The 22,910-nt window shown below is 45.1% G+C and overlaps 1 protein-coding gene across 8 annotated transcripts; it reads left to right on the top strand.

Moving 5' to 3' along the window:
* Positions 1 to 12,131: 12,131 nt before the first annotated feature.
* spata2l (spermatogenesis associated 2-like) lies at positions 12,132 to 22,340 on the top strand. Of its 8 annotated transcripts, none has more exons than XM_080186778.1 (4): positions 12,138 to 12,233; positions 17,425 to 18,994; positions 19,181 to 19,505; positions 19,836 to 22,340. In XM_080186778.1, exons 3-4 carry the CDS (start codon positions 19,197 to 19,199, stop codon positions 20,880 to 20,882), a joined length of 1,356 nt encoding a protein of 451 aa, XP_080042904.1. In that variant the 5' UTR covers positions 12,138 to 12,233; positions 17,425 to 18,994; positions 19,181 to 19,196; the 3' UTR covers positions 20,883 to 22,340. The 8 variants fall into 8 exon arrangements, with proteins under 8 accessions (XP_080042899.1, XP_080042904.1, XP_080042903.1 ...); XM_080186777.1 differs by having other exon boundaries at positions 17,425 to 19,009; XM_080186774.1 differs by having other exon boundaries at positions 17,425 to 17,512; positions 18,887 to 19,505; positions 19,836 to 22,339.
* The last annotated feature ends 570 nt before the right edge of the window (positions 22,341 to 22,910 follow it).

Raw genomic sequence — 22,910 nt, 5'->3', positions numbered from 1 at the left:
GTGCAAATCTCAGCACAAGGCCGGTAACACGCATGTGTGTGTGTGTGTGTGTGTGTGTGTGTGAGAGTGTGTGTTTGTGTGAATGTGTGTGTGTGTGTGTGTGTCTGTGTGTGTGTGTGTGTTTGTGTGAATGTGTGTGTGTGTGTCTGTGTGTTTGTGTGTGTGTGTGTGTGTGTCTGTGTGTGAGTGTGTGTGTGTGTATCTGTGTGTATGAGTGTGTCTGTCTGTATCTGTGTGTGTGTGTCTGTGTGAATGTGTGTGTGTATCTGTGTGTGTGAGTGTGGGTGTCTGTGTGTATCTGTGTGCGAGTGTGTGTGTCTGTGTGTATCTGTGTGTGTGTCTGTGTCTGTGTGTCTGTGTGAGTGTGTGTGTGTGCCTGTCTGTGTGTATCTGTGTGTGTGTGTCTATGTGAATGTGTGTGAGTGTATCTCTGTGTGTGGCTGTCTGACTGTGTGTCTGTGTGTGTGTGAATGTGTGTGTGTGTATCTGTGTGTGTGAGTGTGTGTGTCTGTGTGTATCTGTGTGTGTCTGTGTGAATGTGTGTGTGTATCTGTGTGTGTGTGTGTGTGTGTGTGTGTGTGAATGTGTGTGTGTCTGTGTCTGTGTGAGTCTGTGTATTCCATTTGGACAGTGGCAGTTCAACACAGCAGCTCACTACCACCTTCTCAAGGTTAATTAGAGATGGACAATGAATGTTGGCCTTACCTGGGACATGCACATCCAGGACTAATGAAAAAATACATTTTTTAAGAAGTCGTTACCTCCTAAACAACTTGCTCTTTTGACACAAGGAAGTTGTTGTACTTTGTTTACCAGTGGAATAGCATTCTTCTGTTTAGCTTGTTACTAAAATACATTCAATAATTTCGATAAAAGTTTATTTATTTGTGTCACAATAGGCTTACATTAACACTGCAATGAAGTTACTGTGAAAATCTCCTCATCGCACCTGTTTGGGTATACTGAGGGAGAATTTAGCGTTGACAACGCACCTAACCAGTACACCTTTTCGGACTGTGGGACGAAACCAGAGCATCTGGAGGAAACCCATGCAGCCACGAGGAGAATGTGCAAACTCCGTGATCCAAGGCTGGAATCGAATCCAGGTCTCTGGCACTGTGAGTCAGCAGTGCTAAACACCGTGCCGCCAGTTGGACAACCACCACTGAACAAAATTATTGCTAATAAAATTTAAACATGAAATCAGTGTTTCACATTCCAATGAGAATATTTTAACTTCTAGGGTAGCATTATGCACTGCTTATTTTTGAGACCAAATTCTCAAATTGGCCATGAACTCTCTCACACAATCAGACTGCTTTGTGTAACTCTGGAACAGTTACAGAAGACAGGAACAGAAAAAAAAATTGGGAAGTATTTTAATTTATTTTTCAAATTTAAATTCGATGGATAGAAATGAATTTATTTAAAAGTTTATAAATATTTTAATCTTCATACAGAATATTTGATATTCTGTTGGTTGCTGAGAACAGTAAGAGCCAATCCATTGAAACGTGTACAGAGAGCTCCATCTCCTGTACAGTGATGTGAAGTGCTTTGGATGATGTGCCCAAACTCTTGTGTGATCCAACTGGCCATTCACGCCACGCTCTCGTTGCAGCGAAGTCGGAGAATTTGGTGCCCAGCCAAATCTCCGTCCACTGCAGCAGGATGGGAAAATCCTACCGACATGAACTGCCATAACTTTCCAGACTCAGAGCATTTTTTATTTTGGCCAATAACATTATAGGACACTTGTGATTGTTATTGTCTTAACTTTCTGATTTCTTTGAGTTCAATATTTTCAAAAGTAGGAAATAATATCATTGAATTATTTCCCAAATTTAATTCTACTTCTTTCTATTGGATGTTAACCAATCAGTTAAGATAGGAGGCTGAACCTAATTGCAGTAAATGTGGCATTTTGTTAATCAGCTTTTAATTAGGCAACAGAATAAAAATCAATCCACGTATAAAGTTCTATTTCCTAATGGTTCTTCTGTAATTAGATTTCCTGTACCTTAGGCTACTGTTTCTTGATAAAGATTCCGGTGAACTGGTGCGACAACAATAATTTCTCCCTCAATGTCAGTAAAACGAAGGAGATAGTCTTCTACTTCAGGAAGTGTACTGGAGGACTTGCCCCTATCTACATTAATGGGGACGAGGTGGAAATGGGCAAAAGTTTCATGTCTCTAGCTGTCCAGATCATCAACGACCCATCCTGGTCCCTCCACGCTGACACTATAGCTCACCGATGTTTCTACTTTCTCAGGAGGCTAAGGAAATTCGGCATGTCCAATATGATTGTCACCAACTTTTACAGAGGCGCAATAGAAAGCATCCTTTCCAATGTACCACAGCTTGGTATGTCTCCTGCTCTGACCACGACTGGAAGAAACTACAAAGGGTCATGAACGTAGCCCAATCCATCACGCAAACCAGGCTCCCATCCATTGACTCTGTCCACACTTCCCGCTGCCTCAGAAAGGCAATCAACATAATCAAGGACCCCATGCACCCCGGACATATTTCCTTCCACCTTCTTCCATCAGGAAAAATATACAAAAATCTGAAATCACGTACCAACCGACTCAAAAACAGCTTCTACCTCATGTTAAATTGATCTTAAGATCTACCTCATATTAAGTTGATCTTCCTCTACACCCTAGCTATGACTGTAACATTACATTCTGCACCCTCTCCTTTCCTTCTCCTCTCTATGGATAGTATGCTTTGCCTCTATAGTGTGCAGGAAACAATACTTTTCACTGTATACCAATACATGTGACAATAAATTAAATGATATCAAAACAAATCGATGTTACTAACGCAGATAGCCACATGTATGCACATGTATGCATATGTATGCATACATACACACATGTATGCATACATACACACACACACACACAAATGTAAACACACACAGACACATATAAATACATAGACACACAAATACGCACAGACACATTCACACCCACATGAAAAAACAAACACCCAAACCATCCACTTTCACACTCACCAAAACACACACCCATCCATGACTCTTCCACATGCACACACACCCACATGCACCTCTCCACAGACCTACACAGCACAAACACACACACACACACACATCCCTGACACATACAGAGACATCCATGTCCCCATACACAGCCATCCACATCTCCCACCAATCCCACCACCCCCCCACACACAATCAAACACACACACAAACACATACAAACACACAGAGATGTGTACACACACACTTCCCATTCAGTCACACATCCATCCAGAATACTCTGGGTGGAATTCATTATTTTTGAGAATAGGTGCAGTGGCGTGCGGCTCCAGTAGTGTCTTTCCCGTTGGCCAGATTGGTGGGATGCCAGATTCTGCGCTTGGAACTTTATTAATTATACACAGGTGAGTTCCCCTCTGAATACCCTGATAAGCCGGCAGCTGATTTGTCACCCCGCCATCAGCTGATGGGCTTGTAGATCCCAGCGCCCATGTTTAAATACCAGTCCAGCACACTCATATCACTCTCTTCAGCCCTTGTCCTTCCAGGTGGTAGAGGTTGTGGCTTTGGAAGATGCTGTTGAAGGAGACATGGACGGAAGTTGGATCATAGATCTAGAATCATAGATCATAGAGAATGCTGCAGTGCAGAAGGTAGCCATTCGGCCCATTGAGTCTGTACTGACCACAGTTCCACCCTGTGCATCTTGTAGATGGTACACACTGTTTGTCAGTGGTGGAGGAGTGAATTTGAAGATGATGGATGGGGTGTCAATCAAGTGGGCTTCTTTGTCCTGGATGACATTGGGTTTCTTGAGTGAAGTTGGAGCTGCACTCATCCAGGCAAGTGGAGAGTATTACATTGCACTCCTGACTTGTGCCTTACAGATGAGGGACAGGCATTGGGGATCAGGTAGGAAGTTTCCTATCACAGGATTTCCTAGCCTCTGACCTGTTCATGTCGCCACAGCATTTATATAGCAGGTCCTGTTCAGTTTCTGATCAATAGTAATCCCTAGAATGTTGCTGTATGGGGATTCAGCAATGATAATGCCATTGAATGTAAAGTAGAGATGGTTTAATTCTCTATTGTTAGAGAGGGGCAGTGCCTGACACTTGAGTGAAGCGAATGAGTCCAAAGCCTGAGTGTTGTCCAGGTCTTGCTGCATTTCAACATGAGCTGCTTCAGTATCTGAGGAGTCACGAATGGTGCTGAACATTGTGCAATCATCAGCAAACAACACCACTCCTGACCTTATGGTGGAAGGGAGGTCATTGATGAAACAACTAAAGATGATGGGGGCAAGGACAGTATCTGAGGAACTGATGGGGGTGGGGGGCAGTAATTGGCACATTTGGATTTGTCCTTTTTGTGCACAGGACATACCTGGGCAAATTTTTTGTAATGCTGGGTAGATGCCAGTGTTGTAGCTATGCTGGAACAGCTTGGCAAGGAGCACGGCTAGTTCTGGAACACAAGTTTTCAGAACTTGCGCCAGAATATATTCAGGGCCCATAGCCTTTGCAATATTCAGTGCCTTCAGCTGTTTCATGATATCACATGGAGTGAATCAAATTGGCTGAAGACTGGCATTTATTATGCTGGAGAGCTCAGGAGGAGGCCAGGAAAGATCGCCCACTCAGCACTTCCACTTGAAGATGGCTGCAATTGCCTTCTCTTTCGCTCTGTTGTCCTGAGCTCCCTCATATTTGAGGATGGGAATATTTGTGCCGTCTTCTTCAGTTACATTTTTAGTTGTCCACCACCATTCACAACTCCATATGGCAGGTCTGATCCATTGGTTGTGAATTGTTTAGTTCTGTCTATCGCATATTGCTTTTGCTGTTTGGTTTGCAAGTAGTCCTGTTTTGTAGCTTGACCAGGTTGATGCCTCATTTTTAGGTATATCTGGTACTGTTCCTGGCATGCCCTCCTGAACTTTTCATTAAACCAGGATTGATCTCCCGGTTTGGTGGTAATGATAGAGTGGGGCTATGCCAGGCCTTACAGTTTCAAATCGTGGTTGAGTACAATCCTGCTGCTGCTGATGGCCCATCTCATGGATTCCCAGTTTCTGATCACTAAATCTATTCAAAATCTGTCCCATTTAGCACTGTGGTAGTGCCACACAATATGATGAAGGATATCCTCACTGTGGAGACAGGACTTTGTCTTCAGAAAGACTGTGTGATCGTCATTCACAGGTCATAGATCTAGAATCACAGTTCATAGAGAATGCTGCAGTGCAGAAGGTAGCCATTCAGCCCATTGAGTCTGCACTGACCACAATTCCACCCAGTGCCTATCCCCATAACCCAATGCACTTACTCTAGTCAGTCCCCTTGGCACTAAGGGACAATTTAGCATTGCCAATCCACCTGTCACACAATACCTGTGGACTGTGGGAGGAAACCGGAGCACCCGGAGGAAACCCACACAGACGCAGGGAGAAAGTGCAGACTCTGCGCAGACAGTGACCCAAGCTGGGAATCGAACCCAGATCCCTGGCGCTGTAAGGCAGCAATGCCACTGTGCCACCCACTCCTACTGATATTGTTGTGGTCAGATGCATCTGCAACAGGTAGATTGTTGAAGCTGGGATCAAGTAAATATTTCCTTCTTGTCGGTTCCCTCACCACTTGCCACAGATCCAATCTAGCAATTATATCCTTTCGGATTTGTTTGGCTCAGTCAGTAGTGGTGCCACTGATTCAATTTTGGTGATGGACACCCACCCAAAGTGGGTGGGTATCCGCCCTTGGCACACTCAGTGCTTTTTGCAAGTTGTGTTCAACATGGAGGAGTTCTCCGCCATTAGCTGGGAGGATTAAGATAGTTCTTAAATAGCAGGAGGTTTCCTTGGCTTGATGCCATGTTTCCAGTGCTAAGTGCTCTGTCTGGTTTCATTCCCTTCAGACTTCGTAGCAGCTTGATACAGCTGAGTGGCTTGTTAGACCATTTCAGAGAACATTGCTGGAGTCACATGTAGACTAGACCCGCAAAGGATGGCAGATTTTCTGCCCTAAAGGGGCATTAGTGAACCAGATGGGTTTTAACAACAATCGATAATGACCAATAATGCTCACTGTGACCAAGACTAACTCTTAATTCCATGAATTGGATTTCTATTAATCAAATCCACCAGCTTCTGTGGTGGGATTCAAACCTGGTTCCCTGGAGCATTAGCTTGGCTCCTGAATTACTTGTCCAGTGACATTATCACAATGCCACTTCCTCCCCTAATTTGTGATGTTTTCCTGTCAGGACACACCCACAATGTGCCTCAGATTGCGAAAGTGGGAATTATTGAGCTTTTTTTTCCCAGATCATTGTAAGTCATCCATGTATCTGGACATGGAGAGGGAAATACTCAGTCAGCATGATCAAGCTGCACCAAGCCAAAGAACCACCGCGCCTGGATGAGGTCCTGAATCCCCAAGGATTGCTCACGGAGGCTTGTACCATCCAATGGAACAGTAACCAGCACTTAGTCCCAGTCAACTTGAACTTTGGTTGATTCAAAATCAATCACGTGCCACACATGAAGAGCAACACTGTCATAGACAAGCTCAAGAGACACTTAGCCACACATGGCATCCCCCAGAGGATAATGAAGGACAACACTCGCCAGTTAATCGCCAGGGAGTTCAGGGACTTTGTACACACATGGGACTTTCAGCACATTATGAGTAGACCCCTGAATCCACATTCCAACAGCCTGGCAGAATTGGCATCACACTCAGCCAAGAAACTACTTGTGAGAGCTCACAGATTTATGCCTGCACTCCTCAGCCTGTGAAATGTTCGGGTCTGCCCTCATCAGCACAGTGAATACTCCCCAGGTGCATTAGGACCATGATCCCCATTGGTAGGGTCGTAACCAAAAGTTGAAATCAATGTAGGTGGTGCCCTTATACACAGCTATGGAGGGGAAAGAGGTGTCACAATCAAAGTGCCTGCATATTCTGCCCTTTAGAACCTGGTCAAATGGTCCAGAGCAATGTAACCATGACAAAATGGCAATGGTTACACAGCCATGTCCCACTACCAAACAGCTATGTAGTTGCCTTGGACAGTGCTTATGACACAGGAAACTGGCCTCACCAACTGTAGGTATCCGCCACCACAGTGCCCCATGCATTCAGCCTGCCATCCAAGCCCCTACATCAATGAAAATGGAAGCTCCTCCAGAGGCCAACACATCAAACCCTGCAACCACTAGCTACACTGTAAGAACACCTGATGCCATCCATAATGAGAACACCAATCTGAGAGTATCAACAGCACAACCAACTAGCACAAGCACATACTCAGGGCACGTGTAAACCAGATACAAGGTTCAAGGACAATGTGATGAACTAGTCTAAAAATGGACATTATTCTTTTAAAATGGTGGACACACACACACACATGTTGGGCTATGTGCCAGCTGTAGCAGCCCATTAAGTGTTCTGCACAATGTAAGTAGTTATGTGGTGTTAGCCCTGTTCAGCTTTGTGTGTTGCAAACAGTTGATACGTTGTGACTGTTCTCTTACACTGTCACACTTCAGGGCTATCCGTTGTCCCAAATTAAACAGGGAAAATGTGACTAGGTAATTATGTGGATGCTGGGATGACACAGGTACAAAAGGGTTCACGTCTCAGGAGTGCAAGAGTTCTCCCCTGGGTGCGGGCAGGCAGACGGCATGGAAGAGTTGCTCAATATTATAAATAAACCGTTATTGCTGTTAGTCCCTGGCTGTTACAACCCAATACTTCTACAATACCCATAGGGATTGGGAATCCTGTCAGGCAGGAGATTTTTATGGGCATTTTCAGTTTTAAGTCTGGATGATAACTGTCCTATCTTATGTATTGATTGAAACCATTTGGTAATAAACTGACAATTTTGTAATTCAGTGTCTCTTTCCTTTGAGGTGGTGTCCAGTTTATATCAGTTTAAAGCCCTGTGATAAGTTTGTTGGAATGATAATTATCGAGCATATTAATGAATTGTTCTAACTCTGTTTCTGTGTGAATTGAAATATCCTACATGTTGTTAAAATCTCTGAGTATCACACAGGGAGCCTGGGACACGTTTCAAATACATCTGCCATGTATATATTTGCAGAGTTAAATAAGGATGACCGCTGGCCTCAGACACAGCCTCACAAAGCTGCCTGGTGCACACTGCATTTAAACAGATATGACGAGATTCTTACATGCGGCTGACTTTATCTTGAAGTTAGAACTTTAGTTTTAAATGTTTTACGGTGTCAGATATTCATGGTAGACATGAGGCCCAACACAGTACAAACACACTACTGACTTAATCCCTTCATTCCACCCTGCTCCCGGGAAATCAACATTTTGCATCCCACCTAATACAAACAAAGGACCTGTGTCCTTTGTTTGAATAGAGGGGAGTACGGTAGGATGAGAGGGGAATTGGCGAATGTTGATTGGGGGAGCGCGTTGGAAGGTAGGTCTGCTGAGGAACAGTGGAGGATCTTTAAGGAGATCTTTCTTGGTGCTCAGCAGAAATTTATTCCGATGGTTAAAAAGGATCGTAGGAGGAGAGATAATCAGCCGTGGATAACGAAGGAGGTAAAGGAAAGTATTAAATTAAAAGCGGATGCGTTTAGAGTAACTAAGAGTAGTGGGTGAGAAGAGGATTGGGAGAGGTTTAAATATCATCAAAGAATGACGAAGAAGTTGATAAAGAAGGGTAGGATAAACTATGAAGCTGGGCTAACGCTTAATATAAAAAAGGATAGTAAGAGTTTTTATAAATATATAAAAAGGAAGAGGCTGACTAGGGTGAACATTGGACCCTTAGAGGATGAGAGGGGGGACTTAGTGGTAGGGGATGGGAAAATGGCTGAGGCCTTGAATAACTTTTTTGTTTCGGTCTTCACGGAGGAGGACGTGAATAATTTGCTGGGTGTTAGCGATGGAAAGATGGTAGGAGTGGAGGGCCTGAATGACATTATTGTTACTAGAGAGGCAGTGCTCAACACACTGGAGGGACTGATTGTGGACAAGTCCCCAGGACCGGATGGAATGCATCCAAGGGTTCTGAAAGAAATGGCGGAGGTGATAGTGGATGCCTTGATGATTATTTTCCAAACATCGCTGGATTCCGGGGAAGTGCCAGAAGATTGGAAAACGGCTAACGTTATGCCGTTGTTTAAGAAGGGTGGCAGGCAAAAGGCAGGGAATTATAGGCCAGTTAGTTTAATGTCTGTTGTAGGTAAAATGTTAGAATCCGTGATCAAGGAGAAAATAGCGAGGCATCTTGAGGAGAATTGTTTGATAGAGCAGACGCAGCACGGTTTCGTTAAGGGGAAGTCGTGTCTGACGAATTTATTGGAGTTCTATGAGGATGTGTCTAGGGCGGTGGATAGAGGAGAGCCGGTGGATGTGGTGTTTCTTGATTTTCAGAAGGCGTTTGATAAGGTGCCGCACAAGAGGTTATTACAGAAGGTTAGGGGGCATGGAGTTGGGGGTAGGGTGTTAGCGTGGATAGGGGATTGGCTGTCAAATAGGAGGCAGGGAGTGGGGGTCAATGGGTGCTATTCGGATTGGCGGTTGGTGACTAGTGGAGTGCCCCTGGGGTCGGTGCTAGGGTCTCAGCTATTTACCATTTATATAGATGATCTGGAGGAGGGAACCGAGTGTATGGTGTCGAAATTTGCTGATGACACCAAGATTGGTGGAACAGCAAATTGTGCGGAGGGTGTGGAGAGTCTGCAGAAGGATCTAGATAGGCTGGGCAAATGGGCCAGGAACTGGCAAATGGAATTTAATGTTGGCAAGTGTGAAGTTGTCCACTTTGGTAGGAATAATGGTAGGAAGGACTATTACTTACATGGCGAAAAACTGCAGCATGCAACGGTGCAGAAGGACCTCGGGGTCCTTGTGCATGAGTCGCAAAAACCCAGCATACAGGTGCAGCAGGTGGTCAGGAAGGCAAATGGGATGCTGGCCTTCATAGCGAGGGGGATTGAATATAAAAGTAGGGAGGTCTTGCTGCAACTCTACAGGGCACTGGTGAGGCCGCAGCTGGAGTTCTGTGTGCAGTTTTGGTCGCCACACTTACGCAAGGATATTTTGGCCTTGGAGGGAGTGCAGAGGAGGTTTACTAGGCTGACACCGGAGTTGAGGGGGTTGAACTATGAGGAGAGGCTGAATAAACTAGGCTTGTATTCGTTAGAGTTTAGAAGAATGAGGGGAGATCTCATTGAGACATATAAGATGATGAATGGGATGGATAGGATAGAGGTGGAGAGGCTCTTCCTGCTCAGAAAGGACAGTAGGACTAGGGGGCACAGCCTCAAGATAAAGGGAGGGCAGTTTAGAACGGAGTTGAGGAGGAACTTCTTCACTCAAAGGGTGGTGAATCTCTGGAATTCTCTGCCCGTTGAAGTGGTGGAGGCTGCCTCGCTAAATATTTTTAAGACGCGGGTTGACAGGTTTTTGATAAGCGACGGGATTAAGAGTTATGGGGAGAGGGCGGGAATGTGGAACTGAGCCACGACAGATCAGCCATGATCTTATTGAATGGCGGGGCAGGCTCGAAGGGCTAGATGGCCTACTCCTGCTCCTATTTCTTATGTTCTTATGTTCTGTCCCCCATTGTCCCTTCTCCATGGACTCAACCCTCACCCTGGTTACTGACTCATACAAGTCAATATAGATCTTTGTTACTTACCAGAACACAATGCTACTGGAGCTGCCATCTTTCAGGTGTAGTATGGAATTCAAGCCTCGCCTGCCCTTATCGATTCAAAAGGTCTTGTTCTCTTGGAAGAGAAACAGGGATGTTCGCCAGGTACCTTGGCCAACGATTGATCCCTCAACCAACGCCTAAAAACAAAGAATCTGCTTATTTAATTTAGCATCTGTGGGGTGCATACACTGGCTGCCACGGTTTCAACATTAGAACAGCAACTGGACTTTAAAAATAATTTACTAGCTGACCTGAGGTCAAGAGAGGCACCAAATAAATGCAACTTTAAAGTTTATTTCTTAGTGTTGCAAATAGGATTACATTAACACTGCAATGAAGTTGTTGTGAAAATCCCCTAGTCTCTGGCACCTGTTCAGGTACATTGAGGGAGAATTTAGCATGGCCAGTGCACGTAACTTGCACATCCTTCAAACTGTGGGAGGAAACCGGAGCACCCAGAGGCAATCCATGCAGACAGTGGGTGAGCATGCAGATTCCACACAGTGACTCAAGACGGGAATCGAACCCTGGTCCCTGTTGCTGTGAGGCAGCAGTGCTAAGCACCATGCCGCCTCTCATGGTTTGGCATTTTGAACAACTCGATGAAAGAATGTGGAACTTTTGAGCACGTGAGTATTTGAAGTCAGCAGCACAGGTGTTGCTAAGGGGAAGCTGGATAAAGTACCTGAGGAATAAAGGCACAGAAAGATATACAGATAGGGCTGGAGATATGCTGATACGAAGTGTGCACACACATACACAGACACACCAACATAGACCAAAACAGCCTGCTTCTGTGAATTGCATGTGGCCTATATCCATAAGGACTGGCACGGTGGCAAGCACTGTTGCCTCACAGCGCCATGAACCCAGGTTTGATTCCGTCCTTGGGTGACTGTCTGTGTGGAGTTTGTACATTCTTCCAGTGTCTGCGTGGGTTTCCTCCGGGTACTCCTGTTTCCTCCCACAGTCCAAAGATGTACAGGTTAAGCAGATTGGTCACACTAAATTACCTCTGAGTGTCCCAAGATCTGTAGGTTACAGTGGATTAGTGGCTAAATGGGGTTAACGGGGATAAGGCAAGGATGATAGGCCTAGGTAAGATGCTTTGTGGCAGAATTGGTGCAAATTGGATGGGCTGAATGGCCTCCTTCTGCACTGTAATCTGAGTGGCTGAGTAATTAACTACAGGCTCGCTTTTGCAAAACAAACACAACGCATGAAAAGAAAGCTTTGGAGAGTTTTATTTTTAAGAGCAAATTATTTGGCAGTCGCTTCTGAGCAGTGACACTGGGCAGGCAACATTACACACACAGGGGCAGCAAACACAGGGCTGAGTGTCAATCAATTCTTTCCACCACTGAGTCTCTCTGGAGGTAGGGACTTGTCTGTATCACATGCTGCTGAACGGGAAGTGAGCTGAGCAGTTTCTCTTTGCAAGTAGACGAACTTTAGCTGGCTGCAAACTGTTTTTGTCGGAGACCAAACATTGTGTGCTGAGATTTTACAGGTGAGTGGAGTTAGGTGAGCAGAGAGTTCTGACCCCTTTACCAGCTCTCCAGACGTGCATTTGCGGAAGGGCTTTTAACACTTGATTGGCGAGTATGTTCAGATGTGGTTTAAATTTCTCAAAGGGAAATTGTAAATCAGGAAGTTTGGAGGAGGGATTGGTTTTTTTTTGCTGCTGTTGGCAGTTTCGAGATCAACTCCATTATTTCCCTTTCTCTTCCGTTCACCTGATCCTGTTTCAGGAGGTCCCCAGTAACCTGTGGGTGATGCTGCCTGAGACTTCTACCTGACCTCTCCATCCTGCTCGTTGTAGAGTGAGTAAAGGTCCTGCAGCTGCAAATAACTTCTTGTTATCACCCACAGAAGAACACTTAGCTGGGGGCAATGGAAAAGTGAAACTTGGAGCACTTTTGACTTGTCTTTTTCTGGCTGCCAACTTGTCTCTGCCCATAGCAGGACTTGTGTGTGTGTGTGTGTGTGTGTGTGTGTGTGTGTGTGATATAAAGCTGGCAAACGGTTGTGTTCGATTTAACCTTGCATGAAGCAATTTGTCGCCTGGATATCTTTCTCCACTCACCCCCCCTTTTTTTTGGTTCCTTTCTAAAGAGTCAAGCAAATGGCTTGGGTAGCCCATTCTTCCAGGAGTTTTGTTCCAACTCCTGCCCACGGATATGCTTCCTCATGATGTGGAGATGCCAGCATTGGACTGGGGTAAACACAGTAAGAAGTTTCACAACACCAGGTTAAAGTCCAATATGTTTATTCGGTAGCAAAAGCCAGTGGCTTTCAGAGCGCTGGCTGCCCCTTCTCACCCGAGGAAGGGCAGCCAGTGCTCCAAAGCTAGTGGCTTCTGCTACCAAATAAACCTGTTGGACTTTAACCCGGTGTCGTGAGACTTCTTATTGTGCCTAATCAGCCACGGCACACACAGAAAGGGGACAGATGGGTCTTGCGTTGTCGGAGATTAGATTGGCCTATGGAAGCTGCCTTTGTGGCATTTTTTTTTATTGTCACAAGTAGGCTTACATTAACACTGCAATGAAGTTGCTGTGTAAATCCCCCAGTCACCATGCTCCGGGAGGGAGAATTTAGCATGGCCAGTGCACCCAACCAGTGGACAGTGGGAGGAAATCGGAGCACCCGGAGGAAACCCACGCAGGGAGAACATGCAGGTTCCACACAGTCACCCAAGCTGGGAATCGAACCCAGATTCCTGACACTGTGAGCACCGGTGCTAACCACTGTGCCACTGGTCATGGCCACAGAATGGAAGTGTTGCCCCCAGCTGTACTTGGGCCACCCCATCGAGATATTTTATGGGAGTAGTTCTCAAACTGGGATCTGTGGTTGGGGTGGGATGGGATGATTGTTGGGGGGTAGTGGAGTGGAGTTCTATACAGATTTTCCCAGGGAGATTGAAATAGTGTGAATGAAACGTGAAGCTTTTGCTGTGATGACATGGGGTTGGGTTTGTGCTGTCAACTGCTATTTTGTTTTTTGTTACCCACTGGTGTGTAATGGCTGAGATCTTGCGCACCAGAGAGTTTGTTGTCAGGGCTGGAGCCTGGTGCACTCACACAGCAGGGAGGGGGGACGCTGGCGAGTGATTACCGGGTGGGCACTGAGGACAAGGCAGCCCTAGAGATGGGTGCGTACCTGGAGTAACGGGACCTTGGATTGACTATCTGAGGAGAGACGAGAGGTCCATGTGATGTGGAGCAGATTTGGGAGAGGGCAGAGAGGAACTGTTTTGTTAGTCTTGCCCAGGGGCTTGGGTCACTGTCTGAGCGGAGCCTGCACATTCTCCCCGTGTCTGTGTGGGTTTGCTCTGGGTACTTCAGTTTCCTCCCATAGTCTGAAAGACATGCTGGTTAGGTGCATTGGCCATGTTTAAAAAAAAATCTCCCTCATCGTACCCAAACAGGCGACTGTGTGGGATTTTCATAGCAGTGTTAATGTAAGCCTACTTGTGACATTAATAAAAGAAAAGGGAAGAGGGATTTGAAAGAACAGGTGAATCAGTATGGGGGGAGATGAAATATGAGCAGGGACGTAAAATATTGGTAGGAATAGTTGACAGGTCTTTACAGTTGTTATACTGTTGGAATAAGGAACATATGCAATTATCAAAGGAATTTGAACAAATCAATAGGCAAAGAACTTAGAGGACTGGTTCACATTCTAGATAGATGAATGAGAAAGTTGGAATTGATTCCAAAGAGGTATTCTAGGAATGGAGCTTGGATCAGATTTTTAAGATGACGTGTAACTTGGTGCGATTTCGAGTTGGTAATGTATTTGAAGGTTTTAGTTCATACCCACGTGTACAGTAAGGTTGAATAACTTGTATTTGTTCTGACAGGAAACCGTTACCTTGTGATAGACTGGGAATTGGATAGTCTGGCCTGTAAATGTTTCAGAAAGGCACGGTGCTAACAATGGTTAGCACTACTGCTGCCTCACCAGCGCCAGGGACCCGGATTCAATTCTGGCCTTGGGTGACTGTGTGAAGTTTGTGCATTCTTCCTTAATCTACGTGGGTTTTCTCTGGATGCTCCGGTTTTCCCCCACAGTCCAAAGGTGTGAGATTAGGTTGATTGGCCATGCTAAATTGCCCCTTGGTGTCAGGGGGATTATGGGGATAGGGACTTGGTGGGTTTGTTGTCGGTGCAAGCTCAATGGGCTGAATGGCCTCCTTCTTCACTGTATGGATTTGAGACAGTTTTCAAGAACAATACGTCCTTGAAAGAACCAGGGATGAATCTATTGTGCACTGGCACAGGTTGTGGGAAAACGTGGGACGTCATGGTGGCACAGTGGTTAGCACTGCTGCCTCACAGTGTCAGGGACCCAGGTTTAATTCCCGGCTTGGGTCACTGTCTGTGCAGAGTTTGCACATTCTCCCCGTGTCTGCATAGGTTTCCTCAGGGTCCTGCAGGTTCCTCCCAGTCCAGAGATGTATGGGGGATTGGCCACGCTAAATTGCCCCTTCGTGTTAGGGGGACCAGCTAGGGTAAGTGCATGGGGTTATGGGGATAGGGCCTGGTCGGTGCAGAGTCGATGGGGCAAATGGGCTTCTTCTGCACTGTATGGATCCTATGAGTGATCATAGTGCGATTGCATCCAGTGTGAGAGTGATGTACTTAAATCTGAAACTAGATCATTAAATTTAAAGCCAGTCAGTTGGCTAAGGGAGATTGGTAAATCAGATTAAAAGATAAGATGGTAAATAACTAACTAATGGTAAACATTTATAGAAATATTTAACAATTCTCAATGAATATGAACTCTGCTGAGCAATAAAAAAAAGTCTGTGGATAAAGTGACCAGAATGTGGCTAACTCCAGAGGTTAAGAATAGTGTTTGTCATGGTCCTGGACCAGACCCCCAAGGTTTTGGGAGAACCTGGTTAAGAACCAGTAACATTTTGTTTAAAGTAGACATAGGGCCCTATTCTACCATTGCTGTTTTTGGTGTGGGTAGCAGGGTGGGTGGATAAGGGGACAGTGATGTCTGTGGGGGCCGTTGCTCCCGCTTTTCCCTCCTGGGCTGCTTTCTGCGGCCCGGGAGCGACCTGACACGGGCGCGCTTTTTCAAATATTTTTCTAACTGCGCGTGTGCAGTTCGGAGGTCCGATCATTTCGGGAGCGCGAAGCCCCGCCCAGAGTGCGAATGGGACCCGCGTCCGCGCAGATTGCCACTTTACCAAAACCCAGGAATGGCAGCAATTAGCTTCGTGCCTGAAACGGGCGCTACAGCGATTTAAATGTACTTGCTTGTATTTCAGTTGAGTTAATGAACGAACCGGTCAACTTCATCAGCATTTCCCCCTTTACCACCATGTTCGCTGATCTGGAATCGCGCCAAAATGAAACTGCTGAATAAGAGTCTGAATCGGGCGCTCCAGCTGCTGAAGAGCGAGTTCAGAGCGTCCAATGGCTCTCTGACTCAGATCAGTGGTGCGTGGGGGGAGGAGGGAGGACGATTAGTCTGGTTGGAGGTAGGGGAGTGAGGCCAGATTGTTGTCTGGTTGGGGGGAGGGTGGGGGAGGGAGGAGGAGATGGGTCAGATGTATCTGGTGGGGAAAGGCGGGGAGGGAGGCCCAATCGTTGTCTGGTGGTGGGGGGTGGCGCAGCGCGAGGTTGCGGGGGGGGGTGGGGGTGGGGGTGGTGGCGATCGTTGTCTGGTGGGAAGGGAGGAGGAAGCGGGTCAGATGTATCTCTGGTGGGGAGAGTGAGTGTCGATAGTGGTCATGCAGAGATGCCGGCGTTGGACTGGGGTAAACGCAGTAAGATGTCTCGCCTGACGATAGAACAGCCAGTTGCGAAAGCCAGTGGCGTTTGCTGCAAGTAAACCTGTTGGACCTGATCCTGGTGTTGTGAGACTTCTTACTGTGGGAAGCGAGGCCAAATCGTTCTCTGGGAGGGTGGGGTGAGTGAGGCCACATGGGGGTGGGGGGGGGGGTGGGGGTGAGAAGTGAGGCCAGACCGTTCTCTGCGGGAGACCAGGGGGGAGTGAGGCCAGATAGTTCTCTGGGGGGCGGAGGGGAGGGAGGAGTGAGGTGAGTAAGATGCATCTCTGGTGGGTGGGGGCAGAGGCCCAATTGCTCACTGGGGGGGGGGTGTGGTCAGATGGATCTCCGGGGGCAGGGGGCTCCGCTACTGTTCTGCGGGTGATCGGTTTTGGAGGGGGTGGGGAAGGGGGCAGGGAGTCATGATCAGTCTGGGTAGTGGGAGGGATTGATAAGGGGGACATCGATGTGTGTGGGTAGCAGGGTGGGTGGATAAGGGGACAGTGATGTCTGTGTCTCCCACTTTTCGATCCTGGGCTGCTTTCTGTGGCCCGGGAGCGAACTGACACAGGCACGCTCTTTCAAATTTTGTTCTAACTGCACACGCACAGTTCAGAGCACCAGACAACGTTTCGGGTGCACTAAACCCCTCCCACAGCACAAATGGGACCCGCGATTTTGTTTTACGGGCTAAGTGCGTAATGGGGGCGCCTGAAAGCAGATTTCTAAGTCAGAGCTGAATTACGCCCAGACTCAGCACTAACAACAAAAAATAGTAAAATCAGGCCCAAAGTTTGAGATCTCAGATATTTGCCGAAGAATAAAGACTCAAGATTTTGAACAAACAAAATAAACTTTACAAACTCAGAAAAATAAAACAGCTTTTAAAATTCACTTACAGGAGGTGGGCATTGCTGGATTTATTGACCATCCCTAATTGCCTTTGTTCAGAGTGTATTAAGAGTCAACCACCTTGCTGTGGATCACATGTAAGTCAGACCAAGTGAGGATGGCAGATTTCCTTCGCTAAAGGACATTTACAAACTGGATGGGTTTTTACGACATTGGATTCGTGATCTTCATTGAACTTGTAATTCCAGATTTTTTTATTTCAATTCATTTGATGTGGTGGGACTCAAACCTCAGTTCCCTGGAACATTCCTCAGGGTCTCATTATTAATAATCCACATATAATACTACAACGCCATTGCCTCCTAAATACCTTTCACAATATCTTATCTTATAATCTAATATTCAGAATTGACATGGATACAAAATTAGCCCATCCTTAAACAGTGAGATGTGTAAAGTAGGTGACGGTACTTCACACCCTTGTTCACTAAGTTAATTATTTACTAGAGACTTGATACTGTCAGTAGTTCTCCTGCAAGTGTATAATCAACAGGCTTGGTTGAAGTCATTGGGTTCCATTTCAGCTTCATTTGAAGCAATTTTTAAAAGCAGCGTCTCGGCCGGTTAACTAAGATGCAGATGAGATCAAGCCTTGGAGGAGGAGCTACGCCTACTCCAATCAGCTTGGATCAAGTAGATCAAGCCCCAGACAGGAGGTGAGAGCCCTGTATGTCAGCTTGGATCGGGAATGTCCCAACTCGTTGAGACTCTGAATTGGACTTGATTTGATTGAATTGGAATAAAAAAAAAGTAAAGATTCTGTGAATTGTGCTTAATAGGATGGTAAATATGATCATCACAAAAGTGTCTCCTATAATGCCACTGGTCGTTTTGTCACAAAGTGTGCTGCATCATCTAACTTGGGACTAAATACAGTGGCCCTTGGTATTTATTTATCACGTGGGGTTGCCTGAGCAATGTAAAAACATCCAAACCGCGCAAGTATGGCCCTTTCCTAACTAGCATCTGCACAGGAGGCCCAAAGGTCATCGGGACATGGACACGCCAAACACGGAATTGAAGCCTAAAGTTAGTTTAGTTTACGTACATGAATGTTGGATCATTTTGACTCTTATTTTGCGGCACACTTGGGGCCTTCACATTGCGGGATGGGAAACACTGCTTTAAGTCACCAGCCATATGTACTGGACTGGGAACTAGTTCAGTCTTAAAGTCGTATTTCTGAAGTACAGTCACATTGCCTGTTCTTGTTTGGGGTGGGGAGAAGGTAGTGTTCTGCATATTCATTCAACAAGCCATTAGGCAAGTTCCTGCAAAGAGATATAAATGCATTCCTTTCAGTCAGCTAACAAAGAAAAGGAGCACTTTAAAAGATGATATGTGACAGTATGATAGGTGCTATGCGGTAATATGGAAATAATTAATCAACTTGAAGCTAACATTTGTCATTTGTTGGCAAGCACCAACAAAAATTATTGTTTTCTATCCAGATCAAAAGAGGAATCTATTCGAAAAAGACTACATTGACATCTAAGCATTTGCACTAAATAAAGGCTGCAAATGTATGCTGCACTCCATTCATAAAGAGAGAAATTAAGGTATTCATATGAAAGGTGTGTTCTGAAGACTTTATGAAAGCTTTTCTGTCTTCTTGTTGGTTAACTTTGGTACATTCACCCTTCAGTACCAAACGGAAGTGATTACTGGAAATAAATCCGTTGACTGAAAATCTTTAACCTGGTGTTGAGACTTCTTACTGACTGAAAATCTGTCAATGGTATCAGATTTCTTTCTTTCAGAATGAGCACTGGATTTAGAATTATTTACGAACAATATAAAACATTTTGCGAAGGTGGTCATCCAGGACACAATGGAATCTGCCATGATGAAGAATTAAAAGGATTAGCCAGGCTGCAGTTAATAAAGAATACTGCGGACATAGCAGTCTTCCTACGGCATGAACTTGTTGAAACTATTTCCAAGGCTTTGCACAATTCGGTGAATTACGCACGTACGTTAAAGTTGCTGATTGGGGCTTTTGAGTTGTTGGAGTTGGCTGCAGTCAACCTCTTTCAGTACCCATGGAGAAATGAGTTCAAAACAATAAAAGTAAGTTCCTTATTAAATATCCATAGTTACTATGTCATGTATGTTGTCTTGCACAGAATACATCGCAACATGTTGAGAGATTGAAATGATATTGTAAAACATTATTGAACAAAAAATTAAGATTAGTTATTAACTGCATTGTGCCCCTCTCCATCCGCATGCTTTGATTATTACTGTGTTAAGTATGCCAGCCCAACATTTGGGCACTTTTCTTTATCTACTAATTTCCAATGTTTATTGGGGTGAGGTTGTTTATCAATCGGGGTTCTACTCGAGAGAATACTACTTCTTACTTCTCCAGAAAAATAAACGTCTTAATCTTTTCCTCAGACTTTTTCAGGCGCTTATGTGCACTACCTAAAACCTGCAATCTGTAATGATGACCTGATGAGAATTTTTAAGAAAATGGGTTATACACTAAAGGATAACCTCCAACTAGAAATCGAAGACCCACCACATTCTTCAGGATTAATCAGGCTGGCTTTTGAATTCTTTGTTACAAGAATTGAATGTGAAATTCTGTTGGAAATAGTGGGAAAGTTGGAGCATTACAAAATTTTGGTTGATGAGTTGCTTCGGGAAAGAAAGTTGATGGAAAGCATTGACGCTTGTGTCAATAAACTAAGAAGATGCCTTCCTGCTGCTGATGGAAGCCAAAGAGAAAGATATCTCAAAAAAACTACTTCGACTGGGGAAAGTTTTGATGTGGATCCAAAAAAGGTTTCTAGTGAAAAGAATCAAGCAGACTCCCCTTCTCAAAGGGAATATGATGGAAGAAATGCAATCCTTTCACCACCATGGAGATCAATGAAATCTGCCGTTGTTCACCAATACAAGGATGATGTCTACAGCAAGCACATTACTGGAGTCTCTGGTACAAACACTGCTCATTCAGTGGCCCATCACGACAGTACACTTGAGTCCCAAGATCAGGCTAAAGAAAGATGTGAGTTTAACCCTGACAATAGTAATTCACACGCTGATGGAGATACGAAAACAGTGTTGCCTGAAGAGATTAACGATAAAAACTATGAACTGCATGGCTGCCTTGATAATGGTGAATCTGCTCACTTCTGTTGTGAAACATGTCAGACAGTGCACACCATTCTGTGTAAAGATATGAAACAGTGTGATGGTCATTCCCTTAGATTTTTTGGTGCTGAAGGTTTGACGTGTCTGCAAAATGCTGAAGCCTCTACGAATGACTTAAAGCAGCCATCATATGCAGATGTATTAAAAACAAATCCAAACTGTGAGCTTTGTAGAGGTTTTGCTATAAGGTTTCATTGTACATGTGGCATAAATTTGTGTGGACATTGTGGCTATAAAAATGTTTTGTTGTGTAACAAATGTGGAAGTAACATTTTCAAAATTTAAATTCCGACTTTAAACCGCATCACTACTAAGTTGCTATTCAATAAAATGAGCACTCATCCATTTACAAATAAAGTAATTTTGTGTAATGGGTTAGTAAAGTATGGCTGTTTTTGTCAGTTATTAACATAAATGTTTAACACCATATTTGCTGGTAGCAATTTCTGCCTGTCACTTGAAATTTTGGTAACCAAGGATTGTTACATGCAGATCAAATGTTCAGTTTTCTACACATGCATTGTTAAGTTGCTGTCAATTTGTAATACATTGGAGCAAAATTCTTGATCAGTGTTTGGCGGGAAAAGAGGCAGGTTGGTGCTTGTAATGTGCCTCTTCAGAGGAGACTGCCTCTGCGGAGCTATGGCAGGGAGCTGCAACCCTGGAAAAACAAAATGCAATGGAGAAACACTGCAGGAATGTCCAGGCAGCATGTCCAAGCACGAACCTAAGTCCCCAGACTTTTTAAAAACTTTTATTTTAGCCGGCGTTTCATCTGCCCTGAAGGTTCCAACTAAACCAAAGTCTGCTCACCTACTGTAAAAGCAGATGGGCCACATAAAATTGCATTCAGTTGGCCCCTTACACACTATATAGACAAAACGTACTGTTCATGGAGTACATAAGGGAGAAGGAAAGGAGAGGATGCAGCATACAGTGTGCAACTAGACATAGGGTGTAGAGAACGATTAGCTTAATATATTGGCAGGTCCATTCAAAAGTCTGATGAGAGGGAAGAAGCTGTTCTTGAGTTGGTTGGTACGTGATCTCAAATTTTTCTATCATTTTCATGATGGTAGAAGGTGGGAGTATGGCCAGGGTGCATGAGGTCCTTAATTATGCTGGCTGCTTTGCCGAGGCAGCGGGAAGCATAGACAGAGTCAGTGGATGGGAGGCTGGACTGGGTGACGTTCACAAGCCTGTGTAATTTATTGCGATCTTGGTCAGAGCAGGAGCCATATCAAGCTATGATACATGCAGAAAGGATATTTTCTATGGTGCATCTGTCAAGATTAGTGAGAATCATAGCAAACGTGCCACATTGCCTTGGCCTACTGAGAAAGTAGATGTGTTGATTAAATTTCATGCCTGCAAATTGATTGAGCTATTGTGCCACGATCATAGAAACCCTACAATGCAGGAGGCCATTCGGCCCATCAAGTCTGCACTAACCACAATCCCACCCAGGCCCTATTCCTGTAACCCTGCTAACCTAACGTCCCTACGCTAGGGTCAATTTAGCATAGCCAATCCATCGAACTCGCACATCTTTGGACTGTGGGAGGAAACCAGAGCATCCAAAGGAAACTTACGAGGTTGGGGAAAATGTGCAAACTCTACACAAATAGTCACCCGAGGCCAGAATTGAACCCAGGTGCCTGGTGCTGTGAGGCAGCAGTGCTAACCACTGTGCCACCGCACCGCCTAATGTTGCAATGTGCACTGTATAGTTTGTGCAATTTCATGTGCTTCTGAGTCAGGTGCACACCCACCTCAGCAAGAATTTTGGCTTTGAATTTTAAATGTAATAAACAGTATAGGAGCTGCCATCTAATGCTTCAGTTGTACAGAACGTTGGTTAGACCGCATTTGGAGTACTGCGTCCAGTTCTGGTCACCTTACTATCAGAAGGACGTGGAGACTCTGGAGAGGGTGCAGAGGAGGTTTACCAGGAGGTTGCCTGGCATGGAAGGACTGAGTTACGAGGAAAGGTTAGAGAAACTGGGACTGTTCTCCTTGGAAAGACGGAGATTAAGGGGAGACATGATAGAGGTATATAAGATACTGAAGGGAATAGATAGAGTCAATAGTGATAGGCTGCTCCCTAGATTGGGTACAATCACGAGAGGTCATGATCTAAGGGTGAGGGGGGAGAAGTATAATTTGGATATGAGAGGAAGGTTCTTCACGCAGAGGGTCGTGGGGGTATGGAACGCGCTACCGAGTAGGATGGTGGAGGCAGGCACGTTGGACTTGTTTAAGGTTTACTTAGATAGACACGAGTGAAACAAGGATGGAGGGTTATAGTAGGGG

The sequence above is a fragment of the Carcharhinus amblyrhynchos genome, chromosome 4 (genome assembly GCF_965287045.1).
Source record: "Carcharhinus amblyrhynchos chromosome 4, sCarAmb.v2.hapA, whole genome shotgun sequence".
NCBI classification, from domain to species: Eukaryota; Metazoa; Chordata; class Chondrichthyes; order Carcharhiniformes; family Carcharhinidae; genus Carcharhinus; species Carcharhinus amblyrhynchos.
The sequence above is the reverse complement of the archived record's forward strand: the minus strand, read 5'-3'. Positions and strand labels throughout refer to the sequence as shown.

Excerpts from the sequence above, each read along its gene's own strand:
- spata2l (XM_080186778.1), top strand. The coding sequence starts at position 19,197 with ATGAGCACTGGATTTAGAATTATTTACGAACAATATAAAACATTTTGC. Across the intron at positions 19,506-19,835 it reads ATGAGTTCAAAACAATAAAA|ACTTTTTCAGGCGCTTATGT; the intron begins GTAAGTTCCTTA and ends TCTTTTCCTCAG.